General features: G+C 44.9%; 1 protein-coding gene across 4 annotated transcripts in view; it reads right to left on the reverse strand.

Moving 5' to 3' along the window:
• Positions 1–8,700: 8,700 nt before the first annotated feature.
• Positions 8,701–16,372, reverse strand: part of p2rx5 (purinergic receptor P2X, ligand-gated ion channel, 5) — a 135,033-nt gene continuing 127,361 nt past the window's right edge. For 3 of the 4 annotated variants that reach the window (XM_070858022.1, XM_070858023.1, XM_070858021.1), the window contains one exon: positions 8,701–8,907. In XM_070858022.1, the coding sequence (XP_070714123.1) occupies positions 8,766–8,907 (142 nt within the window). In that variant the 3' untranslated portion in view covers positions 8,701–8,765. The remainder of the gene's footprint in view (positions 8,908–16,372) is intronic. The other variant, XM_070858024.1, reaches the window with a different exon arrangement.

The raw sequence follows: 16,372 nt of genomic DNA on the forward strand, positions 1-16,372 counted from the left end.
TTGCGGCCCTGGAGCTGCGGGTGGATTCACTCTGGAGCATCCACGATGCTGAGAATGAGGTGAATAACACATTTAGTGAGATGGTCTTACCGCAGGAAAAGGGTATACAGCCAGATAGGGAATGGAAGGCTAACAGGAAGAGCAGTGCAAGGAAGGTAGTGCAGGGGTCCCCTGTTGTCATCCCCTGCAAAACAGATACACCGCTTTGGGTACTGTTGAGGAGGATGACTCATCAGGGGAGGGCAGCAGCAGCCAAGTTCCTGGCACCGTGGCTGGCTCTGCTGCACAGGAGGGCAGGAAAAAGAGTGGGAGAGCTATAGTGATAGGGGATTTGATTGTAAGGGGAATAGATAGGTGTTTCTGCGGCCGCAACCAAGACTCCATGATGGTATGTTACCTCCCTGGTACAACGGTCAAGGATGTCTCGGAGCGGGTGCAGGATATTCTGAAAAGGGAGGGTGAACAGCCAGTTGTCGGGGTGCATATAGGTACCAACGATATCGGTAAAAAAACGGGATGAGGTCCTGGAAGATGAATTTAGGGAGCTAGGAGCTAAATTAAAAAGTAGGACCTCAAAAGTAGTAATCTTAGGATTGCTACGAGTGTCACGTGCTAGTCAGAGTAGGAATCGCAGGATAGCTCAGATGAATACGTGGCTTGAGCAGTGGTGCAGAAGGGAGGGATTCAAATTCCTGGGGCATTGGAACCGGTTCTGGGGGAGGTGGGACCAGTACAAACCGGACGGTCTGCACCTGAGCAGGACCAGAACCAATGTCCTAGGGGGAGTGTTTGCTAGTGCTGTTGGGGAGGAGTAAAACTAATATGGCAGGGGGATGGGAACTAATATGGCAGAGGGAAATAAAATGGAGTCAGAAGCAAAAGATAGAAAGGAGAATAGTAAAAGTGGAGGGCAGAGAAACCCAAGGCAAAAGACAAAAGGGCCACATTACAGCAAAATTCTAAACGGGCAAAGTGTGTTAAAAAGACAAGCCTGTAGGCTCTGTGCCTCAATGCGAGGAGTATTCAGAATAAGGTGGACGAATTAACTGCGCAGATAGCAGGTAACGTGTATGAAGTAATTGGCATCCCAGAGACATGGCTCCAGGGTGACCAAGGCTGGGAACTCAACACCCAGGGGTATTCAACATTTAGGAAGGATAGACAAAAAGGAAAAGGAGACATGGTGGCATTGCTGGTTAAAGGGGAAATTAATGCAATTATAAGGAAAGACATGAGCTTGGATGATGTGGAATCGGTATGGGTGGAGCTGCGGAATTCCAAAGGGCAGTAAACGCTAGTGGGAGTTGTGTACAGACCACCAAACAGTAGTAGTGATGTTAGGGACAGCATCAAACAAGAAATAAGGGATGTGTTGCAGTTATCATGGGTGACTTTAATCTTCATATTGATAGGGCTAACCAAACTGGTAGCAATGTGGTGGAGGAGGATTTCCTGGAGTGTATTAGGGATGGTTTTCTACACCAATATGTCGAGGAACCAACTAGAGAGCTGGCCATCCTAGACTGGGTGGTGTGTAATGAGAAGGAATTAATTAGCAATCTTGTTGTGTGAGACCCCTTGAAAAGAGTGACCATAATATGGTAGAATTCTTTATTAAGATGGAGAGTGACACAGTTAATTAGGAAACTAGGGTCCTGAACCTAAGGAAAGGTAACTTCGATGGTATGAGCCGTGAATTGGTTAGAATAGACTGGCAAAGGATACTTAAAGGGTTGACGGTGGATAAGCAATGGCAAACATTTAAAGATCACATTGATGAACTTAAGCAATTGTACATGCCTGTCTGGAGTAAAAATAAAATGGGGAAGATGGCTCAACCGTGGCTAACAAGGAAAATTAAGGATAGTGTTAAAGCCAAGGAAGAGGCATATAAATTGGCTAGAAAAAGCAACAAACCTGAGGGCTGCGAGAAATTTAGAATTCAACAGAGGAAGACTAAGGGTTTAATTAAAAGGGGGAAAATAGAGTACGAGAGAAAGCTTGCAGGGAACATAAAAACTGGCTTCTCTAAATATGTGAAGAGAAAAAGGTTAGTGAAGACAAACGTCGGACCTTTGCAGTCAGATTCAGGTGAAGTTATAATGGGAACAAAGAAATGGCAGACCAATTGAACAAGTACTTTGGTTCTGTCTTCACGAAGGAAGACACAAATAACCTTCCGATTGTACTAGGGGACAGTAGGTCTAGTGAGAAGGAGGAACTGTAGGATATCCTTATTAGACGGGAAATTGAGTTAGGGAAATTGATGGGATTGAAGGCTGATAAATCCCCGGGACCTGATAGTCTGCATCCCAGAGTACTTAAGGAAGTGGCCCTAGAAACAGTGGATGCATTGGTGATCATTTTCCTACAGTCTATCGACTCTGGATCAGTCCCTATGGACTGGAGGGTAGCTAATGTAACACCACTTTTTAAAAAAGGAGGGAGAGAGAAAACGGGTAATTATAGACCGGTTAGCCTGACATCAGTAGTGGGGAAAATGTGGGAATCAATCATTAAGGATGAAATAGCAGCACATTTGGAAAGCAGTGACAGGATTGGTCCAAGTCAGCATGGATTTATGAAAGGGAAATCATGCTTGACGAATCTTCTGGAATTTTTTGAGGATGTAACTAGCAGAGTGGACAAGGGAGAACCAGTGGATGTGGTGTATTTGGACTTTCAAAAGGCTTTTGACAAGGTCCCGCACAAGAGATTAGTGTGCAAAATCAAAGCACATGATATTGGGGATAATGTACTGACGTGGATAGAGAATGGTTGGCAGACAGGAAGCAGAGAGTTAGGAAAAACAGGTCCTTTTCAGAATGGCAGGCAGTGACTAGTGGAATGCCGCAGGGCTCAGTGCTGGGACCCCAGCTATTTACAATATACATTAATGATTTAGATGAAGGAATTGAGTGTAATAGCTCCAAGTTTGCAGATGACACTAAACTGGGTGGCGGTGTGAGCTGTGAGGAGGACGCTAAGAGGCTGCAGGGTGACTTGGACAGGTTAGGTGATTGGGCAAATACATGGCAGATGCAGTATAATGTGGATAAATGTGAGGTTATCCATTTTGGGGGCAAAAACACGAAGGCAGAATATTATCTTGATGGCGGCAGATTAGGAAAAGGGGAGGTTCATCAGTCACAGAAAGTGGGCATGCAGGTACAGCAGGCAGTGAAGAAGGCAAATGACATGTTGGCCTTCATAGGCACGTATTCCGTATGCCTTCTTAACCACCTTATCTACCTGTCCTGCTACCTTCAGGGATCTGTGGACATGCACTCCCAGGTCCCTTTGTTCCTCTACACTTCTCAGTGTCCTACCATTTAATGTGTATTCCCTCCCTAAGTACATTACCTCACACATCTCCAGATTAAATTCCATTTGCCACTGTTCTGCCCACCTGACCAGTTTATTGATATCTTCCTGCAGTCGACAGCTTTCTTCTTCATTATCAACCACACGGCCAATTTTGGTATCATCTGCAAACTTCTTAATCATACCCCCTACATTCAAGTCTAAATCATTAATATATATCACAAAAAGCAACATCCTTCCAGTCACAAAAACACCCATCAACCATTACCCTTTGAGACAATTTTTGATCCAACTTGCCACTTTGCCCTGGATCCCACGGGCTTTTACTTTCGTGACCAGTCTGCCATGTGGGACCTTATCAAAAGCATTGCTAAAATCCATATACACTGCATCGTACGCACTGCCCTCATCGATCCTCCTTGTTACCTCCTCAAAAAATGTAATCGTTAGTCACTCACAACCTTCCCTTAACAAATCCATGCTAACTGCCCTTGATTAATCTGTATCTCAATATGAGGGAGAAGGGAATAGAGGGTTACGCTGACAGATTTAAAGAAAGACTTGCATTTATATAGTGCCTTTTACAACCACCAGACGTCTCAAAGTGCTTTACAGCCAATGAAGTACTTTTTGGAGTAGTCACTGTTGTAAAGATGAGGAAAGACGGGAGGAGGCTCGAGTGGAGCACAAACGTCGGCATGGACAGGTTGGGCCAAATGGCCTGTTTCTCTGCCGTATATCCCGTGTAAAAGGAATGTAGCTGCAGGTACAGGGCTGAGGCTCTCCATCTAGTGGTCGAAGAGTGTAGCTGCAGGTACAGGGCTGAGGATCTCCATCTAGTGGTCGAAGAGTGTAGCTGCAGGTACAGGGCTGAGGATCTCCATCTAGTGGTCGAAGTGTGGCTGCAGGTACAGGGCTGAGGATCTCCCATCTAGTGGTAGAAGAGTGTGGCTGCAGGTACAGGACTGGGACGCTCCATCTAGTGGTAGAAGAGTGTAGCTGCAGGTACAGGACTGGGGCGCTCCATCTAGTGGTAGAAGAGTGTAGCTGTAGGTAAAGGACTGACGCTCTCCATCTAGTGGTAGAAGAGTGTAGCTGCAGGTACAGGGCTGAGGATCTCCCATCTAGTGGTAGAAGAGTGTAGCTGCAGGTACAGGACTGGGACGCTCCATCTAGTGGTAGAAGAGTGTAGCTGCAGGTACAGGACTGGGGCGCTCCATCTAGTGGTAGAAGAGTGTAGCTGTAGGTAAAGGACTGACGCTCTCCATCTAGTGGTACAAGAGTGTAGCTGCAGGATCGGAACCAATGTCCAAGGGGGAGGGTTTGCTAGTGCTGTTGGGGAGGAGTTAAACTAATATGGCGGGGAATGGGAGCCTATGACAGGGAAGTAGAATGGGGGCAGAAGCAAAAGATAGAAAGAAGAAAAGTAAAAGTGGAGGACAGAGAAACCTAAGGCAAAAAGCAAAAATGGCCACATTACAGCAAAATTCTAAAGGGGCAACGTGTGTTAGAACGACAATCCTGAAGGCTCTGTCCCTCAATGCGAGGAGTATTCGGAATAAGGTGGACAAATTGACTGCGCAGATAGTAGTTAACGGGTATGATCTAATTGGCATCACGGAGACATGGCTCCAGGGTGACCAAGGCTGGGAACTCAACATCCAGGGGTATTCAACATTTAGGAAGGATAGACAGGAAGGAAAAGGAGGTGGGGTGGCATTGCTAGTTAAAGAGGAAATTAATGTGATAGTAAGGAGGGACATTAGCTTGGATGATGTGGAATCGGTATGGGTGGAGCTACGGAATACCAAAGGGCAGAAAACACTAGTGGGAGTTGTGTACAGACCACCAAACAGTAGTAGTGAGGTTGGGAACAGCATCAAACAAGAAATTAGGGATGCATGCAATAAAGGTACAGCAGTTATCATGGGTGACTTTAATCTACATATTGATTGGGCTAACCAAGCTGGTAGCAATGCAGTGGAGGAGGATTTCCTGGAGTGTATTAGGGATGGTTTTCCAGACCAATATGTCGAGGAACCAACTAGAGAGCTGGCCATCCTAGACTGGGTGATGTGTAATGAGAAGGGATTAATTAGCAATCTTGTTGTGTGAGGCCCCTTGGGGAAGAGTGACCATAACATGGTAGAATTCTTTATTAGGATGGAGAGTGACACAGTTAATTCGGAAACTAGGGTCCTGAACCTAAGGAAAGGTAACTTCGACGGTTTGGGCCGTGAATTGGCTAGAATAGACTGGTAAATGATACTTAAAGGGTTGACGGTGAATAAGCAAAGGCAAGCATTTAAAGATCACATGGATGAACTTCAGCAATTGTACATCCCTGTCTGGAGTAAAAATAAAACGGGGAAGGTGGCTCAACCATGGCTAACAAGGGAAATTAAGGATAGTGTTAAAGCCAAGGAAGAGGCATATAATTTGGCTGGAAAAAGCAACAAACCTGAGGACTGCAAGAAATTTAGAATTCAGCAGAGGAGGACAAAGGGTTTAATTAAAAGGGGGAAAATAGAGTACGAGAGGAAGCTTGCAGGGAACATAAAAACTGACTGCAAAAGCTTCTCTAAATATGTGAAGAGAAAAAGGTTAGTGAAGACAAACGTCGGACCTTTGCAGTCGGATTCAGGTGAAGTTACAATGGGAGCAAAGGAATGGCAGACCAATTGAACAAATGCTTTGGTTCTGTCTTCATGAAGGAAGACACAAATAACCTTCCGATTGTACTAGGGGACAGTAGGTCTAGTGAGAAGGAGGAACTGTAGGATATCCTTAATAGGTGGGAAATTGTGTTAGGGAAATTGATGGGATTGAAGGCTGATAAATCCCTGGAACTGATAGTCTGCATCCCAGTGTACTTAAGGAAGTGGCCCTAGAAACAGTGGATGCATTGGTGATCATTTTCCTACAGTCTATCGATTCTGGATCAGTCCCTATGGACTGGAGGGTAGCTAATGTAACACCACTTTTTAAAAAAGGAGGGAGAGAGAAAACGGGTAATTATAGACCGGTTAGCCTGACATCAGTAGTGGGGAAAATGTGGGAATCAATCATTAAGGATGAAATAGCAGCACATTTGGAAAGCAGTGACAGGATTGGTCCAAGTCAGCATGGATTTATGAAAGGGAAATCATGCTTGACGAATCTTCTGGAATTTTTTGAGGATGTAACTAGCAGAGTGGACAAGGGAGAACCAGTGGATGTGGTGTATTTGGACTTTCAAAAGGCTTTTGACAAGGTCCCGCACAAGAGATTGGTGTGCAAAATCAAAGCACATGGTATTGGGGGTAATGTATTGACGTGGATAGACAGGAAGCAGAGAGTCAGGAAAAACTGGTCCTTTTCAGAATGGCAGGCAGTGACTTGTGGAATGCCGCAGGGCTCAGTGCTGGGACCCCAGGTCTTTACAATATATATTAATGATTTAGATGAAGGAATTGAGTGTAATATCTCCAAGTTTGCGGATGACACTAAACTGGGTGGCGGTGTGAGCTGTGAGGAGGACGCTAAGAGGCTGCAGGGTGACTTGGACATGTTAGGTGAGTGGGCAAATGCATGGCAAATGCAGTATAATGTGGATAAATGTGAGGTTATCCATTTTGGGGGCAAAAACACGAAGGCAGAATATTATCTGGATGGCGGCAGATTAGGAAAAGTTGAAGTGCAACGAGACCTAGGTGTCATGGTTCATCAGTCACAGAAAGTGGGCATGCAGGTACAGCAGGCGGTGAATAAGGCAAATGGCATGTTGGCCTTCATAGCTAGGGGATTTGAGTATAGGAGCAGGGAGGTCTTACTGCTGTTGTACAGGGCCTTGGTGAGGCTGCACCTGGAATATTGTGTTCAGTTTTGGTCTCCTAATCTGAGGAAGGACATTCTTGCCATTGAGGGAGTGCAGCGAAGGTTCACTAGACTGATTCCAGGGATGGCTGGACTGCCATATGAGGAGAGACTGGATCAATTGGGACTTTATTCACTGGAGTATAGAAGGATGAGAGGGGATCGCATAGCAACGTATAAGATTCTGACGGGACTGGACAGGTTAGATGTGGGAAGAATGTTCCTGATGTTGGGGAAGTCCAGAATCAGGGCTTAGGATAAAGGGTAGGCCATTTCGGACTGAGATGAGGAGAAACTTCTTCACTCAGAGAGTTGTTAACCTGTGGAATTCCCTGCCGCAGAGAGTTGTTGATGCCAGTTCATTGGATATATTCAAGAGGGAGTTAGATATGGCCCTTACGGCTAAGGGGATCAAGGGGTATGGAGAGAAAGCAGGAAAGGGGTAATGAGGGAATGATCAGCCATGATCTTATTGATGGCAGTGCAGGCTCGAGGGGCCAAATGGCCTACTCCTGCACCTATTTTCTATGTTTCTATGTTTCTAACCCTAACCCTAATGCACCCACCCTAACCCTAACCCTAATCCACTCTCCCTAACCCTAACCCTATAACACTAACCCTAATTCTAACCCAATTTTTGAAGTGTGATCACTGTTGACCGTGTAACTGCGGGAATTCCCCCGCTCTTCTTCAAATAATCCCATGGGGTCTTTCACATCCACCTGAGAGGACAGACAGGGCCTCAACTTAATGTCTAATCTGAAAGAGGCCATCACCAACAGTGCCAGAATCTGTCAGCACTGCATTGGGAGTGTCAGCCTGGGTTTTGTGCTCAAGTCTCCGGAATGGGACTTGAATCCTCAACCTTCTGACTCAAAGGTGAGACATTTTCTACTTTAACCCTCCCTAGGGAGGTTTATCACTTTAACTGTCATTTGGAGGCAAATTTCAAACTGCAGAATTGTTCCCAATAAAGGAAATTAAAAATATAATTATAAATTATGAACATCAATTAGTGCTTTAATGACATGCCTAACATTGAATGTTTGAGGCAAAAATATTACCTGCAGTACGATTAACAACATACCTTTGAATGAAATATTCTTTGGTTTCTTGCTGTTGAATTTAGGTAAGTTTAGCAGCAATAGTTACTAGTAACATCTAGTGCTCAGAAAAGGAATATAAATCAAAATGGTGTTGCACTCATTATGTCAAAGTAGGAAGAAAAGTGACTAGATAGTAAATGCCTAACTTGAAGTAAAAACCATGTTCAGAATAAAATCACAACAAAATGAATTAACATCCTGAATGAGTGACTAATGTGAAAAAAACATAGAGAGATTTGATTCAGGATCACCCCCTTGCACCCGATATTGAGAAACTTGTGGATTTTAGTCCCAAAACACAAGTAAACATTGTCACAGTGAGATTAGGGTTGTTAGACAGAGATGACAAGTTGATTGCACAACAACAACAACAATTTTCATTTATATAGCGCCTTTAATGTAGTAAAACGTCCCGAGGCGCTTCACAGGAGAGTAATAAGACAAAACAGATACATTTGATTGTACAGAGAGGGAATCTTATTATTGCTCTGTAGGTTTTGGCTCCGTGAAATTCTTCTGATGACTTTTGCTTTCATTCCTGGTGATCACTTTCTTTTTAGACATGTTTACATCAACTGGTTCTGCTTCTGACTCTTCCCCCTCCGGAGACAAATGATCGAAGCTATAAATGACAGACTGCATTAAAAGTACATAACGATCGCGATGTTGGGAATTAAAATTCCACACTGGTTGCCACACTGGTTGAACACAATTTCCCAAAACAGGTTATTAAGTTGGAATTTGACTTTTTTCATTAACTAGATGACCTATTGTGTTGCTTGCAGCTGGTTGGAAAATTTACTGTTTTATAACAAAAGAACGGTTAACCTTGTAATGCTTCGGAATGGAGAGAACGAGAATGCAAGAAAATAGATCCTTAAAAGTGGCACTGCAGGTAGAAAAGGCCATAAAATGGGATTCTGGCTTTTTTAAGAGAACATTATTATAAAAGCAGAACAGTTTGTAGAGCTTGGAATTGAAATTGTAGAAGACATTGGTTGGGCTATAGTTGGAGCATTACAGTGTGCACTCAGATATCGGAAGACGATGGAGCCAGAGAAAGTGTCCAGCAAATATTCAGTAGTATTGAGAGGTTATAGTTATGAAGAAAAGGTAAACATTTGGTTCTTTTCATAGGAATAGGGAAGGTTAAAAGTGAGTCTAATTCCACAATTCTGAAGCATTTGGAAATTTTAAAGAATTAGATTAGAAAATTAAAAGAAAAGCTCCACAAAATTGCAAGTCGGATTGAGTGCACAAAGCATTGAGAACAAAGACAGATGGAAGGGTTAATAACTATGGAAGGATATGATTTCCTAGCTACAGGCGAAGAAATGGACTGGGGAATTAATTTTCCAGGATTTAACAAGTTCAGGAGAGACAGGGAAGGAACAGGTGAGGCAGTATTAGTCAATGATTCTATTCTAGCACTAGATCAGATGAGTAAGTCACTGGGTCCGGATGGCTGCACCCTGGGCACCCTGAGCCAATTGACCTTTTCTTTAGGCAGTCCCTCGGAGTTGAGGCAGACTTGCTTCCACGCTAAAAGTGAGTTCTCAGGTGACTGAAGAGTCCAATGCGGGATTTACAGTCTCTGTCACAGGTGGGGCAGACGGTGGTTGAAGGGACGGGTGGGTGAGGAGTCTGGTTTGCCACACACTCCTTCCGCTGCCTGCGCTTGATTTCTGCATGCTCTTGGCGATGAGACTCGAGGTACTCAGCGCCCTCCCGGATGCACTTCCTCCACTTAGGGCAGTCTTGGGCCAGGGATTCCCAGGTGTCGGTGGGGATGTTGTACTTTTTCAAGGAGGCTTTAAGGGTGCCCTTGTAACGTTTCCTTATGGATTTGATAAAGGCAAGTGGTTTTTATCAAATCTAAATAGAATTTTTTGAAGAATTGATTGATTGGATAGATAAAGAGAATGCAGTAGATGCTGTATATGTGAATTTCAGAAGGTGCTCAATAAAGTATCTTGCAGATTTGTTACATACATTCTGGTGCATGATATAATAGCAAATGTAGAAGCACAGAGAGAAATTGTGTTGACTGAAAGGAAACAAAGGGTTTGAGTTATTGGGCATTTCTCAGATTGGAGCTTCTCAGTGCAGGGACCACTTTATTCCTCAGTGTATATGTAGATGATTTAGACTTGAGCATTTGAAGCATAGTCTGGAATCTTGCCAGGGGTCAGAGCGCAGGTTTGGAGGTGGGTCTGCTGTCAAAATCTAAAAGATTGACAGTGGGATGGTATCCCACTCTGAACCCGCCTCCTGGTTAATTTCCCAAGTGCTGGCTCAGCAGAGCTCCGTCACTAAGCAGCGGGTCTACTTAATAAGCTGTTTAAAGGTATTTAAGCAGCATTTTACCAGGTCCTAACGATTTTCCCAACTTTTTAATGAGATTCAAATCCCTCGGGGATCACTTCAGGTAAGTATCGGGTTCTCAATGACTTTCCATTGCTTTAACTAGTTGACAGTTGCAAAAGTGGTATAAAAGCTGCTGTTCAATTTCCAGTCTTAGAAGCTGGAGCCTTCAGGATTTGGAATACACTTTTCAGCTTTATGGAGGTTTGAAGAGTTTGAAGATATTACACTCAATTCCTTCATCTAAATCATTGATGTATATTGTAAAGAGCTGGGGTCCCAGCACTGAGCACTGTGGCATTCCGCTAGTCACTGCCTGCCATTCTGAAAAGGACACGTTTATCCCAACTCTCTGCTTCCTGTCTGCCAATTAGTTCTCTATCCACATCAGTATATTACCCCCAATACCATGTGCTTTGATTTTGCACACCAATCTCTTGTGTGGGACCTTGTCAAAAGCCTTTTGAAAGTCCAAATACACCACATCCACTGGTTCTCCCTTGTCCACTCGCCTAGTTACATCCTCAAAAAATTCCAGAAGATTTGTCAAGCATGCTTTCCCCTTCATAAATCCATACTGACTTGGACCGATCCTGTCATGCTTTCCAAATGCGCTGCTATTTCATCCTTAATAATTGATTCCAACATTTTCCCCACTACTGATGTCAGGCTTACCGGTCTATAATTACCCGTTTTCTCTCTCCCTCCCTTTTTTAAAAGTGGTCTTACATTAGCTACCCTCCAGTCCATAGAAACTGATCCAGAGTCGATAGACTGTTGGAAAATGATCACCAATGCATCCACTATTTCTCGGGCCACTTCCTTAAGTCCTCTGGGATGCAGACTATCAGGCCCTGGGGATTTATCGGCCTTCAATCCCATCAATTTCCCTAAAACAATTTCCTGCCTGATAAGGATATCCTTCAGTTTCTCCTTCTCACTAGACCCTCGGTCGCCTAGTACTTCCGGAAGGTTATTTGTGCCTTCCTTCGTGAAGACAGAACCACAGTACTTGTTCAATTGATCTGCCATTTCTTTGTTCCTCATTATAAATTCACCTGAATCTGACTGAAAGGGACCTACTAATCTTTTTCTCTTCACATATCTATAGAAGCTTTTGCAGTCAGTTTTTATGTTCCCTGCAAGCTTCTTCTCGTACTCTATTTTCCCCCTCTTAATTAAACCCTTTGTCCTCCTCTGCTGAATTCTAAATTTCTCGCAGTCCTCAGGTTTGTTGCTTTTTCTAGCCAAATTATATGCCTCTTCCTTGGCTTTAACACTATCCTTAATTTCCCTTGTTAGCCACGGTTGAGCCACCTTCCCCATTTTATTTTTACTCCAGACAGGGATGTACAATTGCTGAAGTTCATCCATGTGATCTTTAAACACTTGCCATTGCCTATCCACCGTCAACCCTTTAAGTATCATTTACCAGTCTATTCTAACCAATTCACGGCCCAAACCATCGAAGTTACCTTTCCTTAAGTTCAGGACCCTAGTTTCTGAATTAACTGTGTCACTCTCCATCTTAATAAGGAATTCTACCATGTTATGGTCACTCTTCCCCAAGGGGGTCTCGCACAACAAGATTGCTAATCAGTCCTTTCTCATTACACATCACCAAGTCTAGGATGGCCAGCTCTCTAGTTGGTTCCTTGACATATTGGTCTGGAAAACCATCCCTAATACACTCCAGGAAATCCTCCTCCACCGCATTGCTACCAGCTTGGTTAGCCCAATCAATATGTAGATTAAAGTCACCCATGATAACTGCTGTACCTTTATTGCATGCATCCCTAATTTCTTGTTTGATGCTGTTCCCAACCTCACTACTACTGTTTGGTGGTCTGTACACAACTCCCACTAGTGTTTTCTGCCCTTTGGTATTCCGTAGCTCCACCCATACCGATTCCACATCATCCAAGCTAATGTCCCTCCTTACTATCGCATTAATTTCCTCTTTAACTAGCAATGCCACCCCACCTCCTTTTCCTTCCTGTCTATCCTTCCTAAATGTTGAATACCCCTGGATGTTGAGTTCCCAGCCTTGGTCACCCTGGAGCCATGTCTCCGTGCTGCCAATTACAATGCAATCTGCGCAGTCAATTCGTCCACCTTATTCCGAATACTCCTCGCATTGAGGCACAGAGTCTTCAGGCTTGTCTTTCTAACACACTTTGCCCCTTTAGAATTTTGTTGTAATGTGGCCCTTTTTGCTTTTTGCCTTAGGTTTCTCTGCCCTCTACTTTTACTTTTCTTCTTTCTGTCTTTTGCTTCTGTCCCCATTCTACTTCCCTCTGTCTCCCTGCATAGTTCCCATCCCCCTGACATATTAGTTTAACTCCTCCCCAACAGCAGGACCAGAACCCCTAGGACATTGGTTCCGGTCCTGCTCAGGTGCATACCGTCCGGTTTGTACTGGTCCCATCTCCCCCAGAACCGGTTCCAATGTCCTAGGAATTTGAATCCCTCCCTCGTGCACCACTCCTCAAGCCACGTATTCATCTGAGCTATCCTGCGATTCCTACTCTGACTAGCACGTGGCATTGGTAGCAATCCTGAGATTACTACTTTTGAGGTCCTACTTTTTAATTTAGCTCCTAGCTCCCTGAATTCGTCTCGTAGGACCTCATCCCATTTTGTTACCTATATCCTTGGTACCTATATGCACCACGACAACTGGCTGTTCATCCTCCCTTTTCAGAATGTCCTGCACTCGCTCCGAGACATCCATGACCCTTGCACCAGGGAGGCAACATACCATCCTGGAGTCTCGGTTGTGGCCGCAGAAACGTCTATCTATTCCCCTCACAATTGAATCCCCTATCACTATCGCTCTCCCACTCTTTTTCCTCCCCTCCTGTGCAGCAGAGCCACCCACGGTGCCATGAACTTGGCTGCTGCTGCCCTCCCCTGATGAGTCATCCTCCTCAACAGTACCCAAAGCGGTGTATCTGTTTTGCAAGGGGATGACCGCAGGGGACCCCTGCACTACCTTCCCCCCACTGCTCTTCCTGTTGGTCATCCATCCTCTATCTAGCTGTGTATCCTTTACCTGCGGTAAGACCAATTCACTAAACGTGCTATTCACGTCATTCTCAGCATCGTGGATGCTCCAGAGTGAATCCACCCACAGCTCCAGGGCCGCAACGCGATCCGTCAGGAGCTACAGCCGGATACACTTCCCGCACACGTAGTCGTCAGGGACACCAAAAGCGTCCCTGACTTCCCACATAGTACAGGAGGAGCATAATGCGTGTCTGAACTGTCCTGCCATGACGTAACCCTTAGATAAACTTAAATTGGCAACAACAATGCTAAATGTTACTTACTGATATAGAAAAGAAAAAGAAAAACTACTTACCAATCACCAGCCAATCACTTACCCCCTTGGTTGTGATGTCACCTTTCGATTTCTTTCTACTTCTTTTTTGCCTTCTCTCCTTGCTGCAGCTGCACCGGCTCCGCCTCTCCGACTCACCGGCTCCGCCTCTCCGACTCACCGGCTCCGCCTCTCCGACTCACCACGCTGCCTCACCGATGCTGCTCGATCTCCCGCTGCCTCTCTATCCAGTGTCACCTCCTTGGAGCAACCTCTCTCACCACCGACAGATCGCTTCTGTCATCTCAACTTCAGCTACCATCTATTCCATCAGCATCGGTGTCCTTGAAAAATTCTCACCTTGGTCCTCAGAATCCCAGCATGATCAGCCCCAACACCAACATCACCAGGCAGACCGGCATCACTCGGCACACAAACAGCGCCAACAACAACCTTCTCCGCAATCATCTGATGCTGCACAGGACACAGGGCATCAGCATCCGACCACATTGCTGCCCGGGAGGCCAGGGATGGCCTCACCATGGCCAGATTGACTTCATTTGGCGCTGTACACCCCGGCTGCCACATGATGCACCAGGTTGGCACCTCCCCACACCAGCTCCATAAAGCATCCCTACAATGCCCAACATGAACACTGATGATAACACCCAAGTATCTACCCATGTGTGTTGTTCATTGGAATTATTGGACAAGGATAAGGGTGAGTAAGAGAGGTGGCTAGTGAGATGGGGAAGTGATAATATAGATAGAGAGGGATGGCTGGAGATGCAAGATAAGGGTAGGAAAGGCAAAGTGATGGGGATGTGATGAGAGGCACAGCAGGATGAGGTTGAGTGTGGCTTTGCAGTAACGTTTCATGATCTAATCATTGAAAGGTTTGCTCCACTGCAGCCAGGTCCTCTTGACGACATCCCTGCTTGTGCCCTCCTGTGCAATGTGCAACCAGATGAAACCTGCGTTGGTGTTCTGGGGAGGTTTCTTCCATCCATTGGAAAGGAAGAGAACCTCCTTGCGTGCTGTGACTCCCTTCCTAAAAATATGGAGGGAGTCATGGGAGTGCCTGGGTGCAGCCATGCATCTTTGTGCAGTGTGTGTCAGTGTTGCAGCACCTCAATGCTGCAGAACACGGACAGCAGTTACCCTGATAAGGTGGTGCCAACCTGACAAAATGAATAGTCCCTTTAAGGAAACCGGATGGTGACGTGTCATCAGATGATATCAGACCCACTTCTTTTTAATTGACCGGGAACCTCACAGGGCGGGCTTAACAAACCCCATCATCGTAAAATGTCAGAGGCTGGGATCGAGAACTACAGGCTCGCGACTCTCCAAGGACGTCACCTGCCCTGGGCCTGCCGAGGTTGGTGAAATCCAGCCCATAAAATCAAATATTTCTGATGACAGAAAAGTTGGTAAACAGTGAGGAGGACTGGAGCAGAGTCAGAAAGATATAAGCAGGTTAGCAGAGTGGGCAGAGAGGTAGCAGATACAGTTTAAGGTGGAAAACCAAGGACTGCAAGAGTACACACTGAAGGCTATTAGGCACAGAGACCAAAGGTTTTTTTTATTACTTGTGCTCAGGACATGTGCAACACATTTATTTCCCATCCTTCGTTACCCTAATAAGGTTCTCTTTGAACCGTTGCAATCCTTGCTCATGACAGTGCTAGGTCGGGAATTCCAGTGATAATGAAGGAATGGTGGCATATGTGTGAGTAAAGGTAGGTAAAGCTATAAAAATGGCCAATAACATTTTGGGGAATAGAAATAGGGAAATTGAGTTCAAGAGTAAAGGAGTAAATATATTTGTTTTACAAAGAAATGGCTGGGCCACAATTAGCATGCTGTATGCCGTTTTAAGCAGCCCATTATGGAAAGAACGTTAGAGCTACAGAAAGCATTCAGTATATATTCACCAGGATAATATTAGGTGTGGGAAACTTGATATTCTGTGACTATTTCTACTGGAGTAGCAAAAGCTAAGCAGAAAATTAAAAGATGATTTTAAAATTATGAAAGAAAGACTTGGATTTATATAGCGCCTTTCATGACCACCGGACGTCTCAAAGCGCTTTATAGCCAATGAAGTACTTTTTGGAGTGTAGTCACTGTTGTAATGTAGGAAACGCAGCAGCCAATTTGTGCACAGCAAGCTCCCACAAATAGCAATGTGATAATGACCAGATAATCTGTTTTGTTATGTTGATTGAGGGATAAATATTGGCCCCAGGAAACAGGGGATAACGCCAAAAGACGACATCTCCCACAGTGCAGCACTCCCTCAGCAATGCATTGGAATGTCAGCCTAGATTTATTTGTGCTCAAGTCCTTGGAGTGGGACTTGAACCCACAACCTTTTGACTCAGAGGCGAGTGCTGCC

The sequence above is a fragment of the Pristiophorus japonicus genome, chromosome 16 (genome assembly GCF_044704955.1).
Source record: "Pristiophorus japonicus isolate sPriJap1 chromosome 16, sPriJap1.hap1, whole genome shotgun sequence".
NCBI classification, from domain to species: domain Eukaryota; kingdom Metazoa; phylum Chordata; class Chondrichthyes; family Pristiophoridae; genus Pristiophorus; species Pristiophorus japonicus.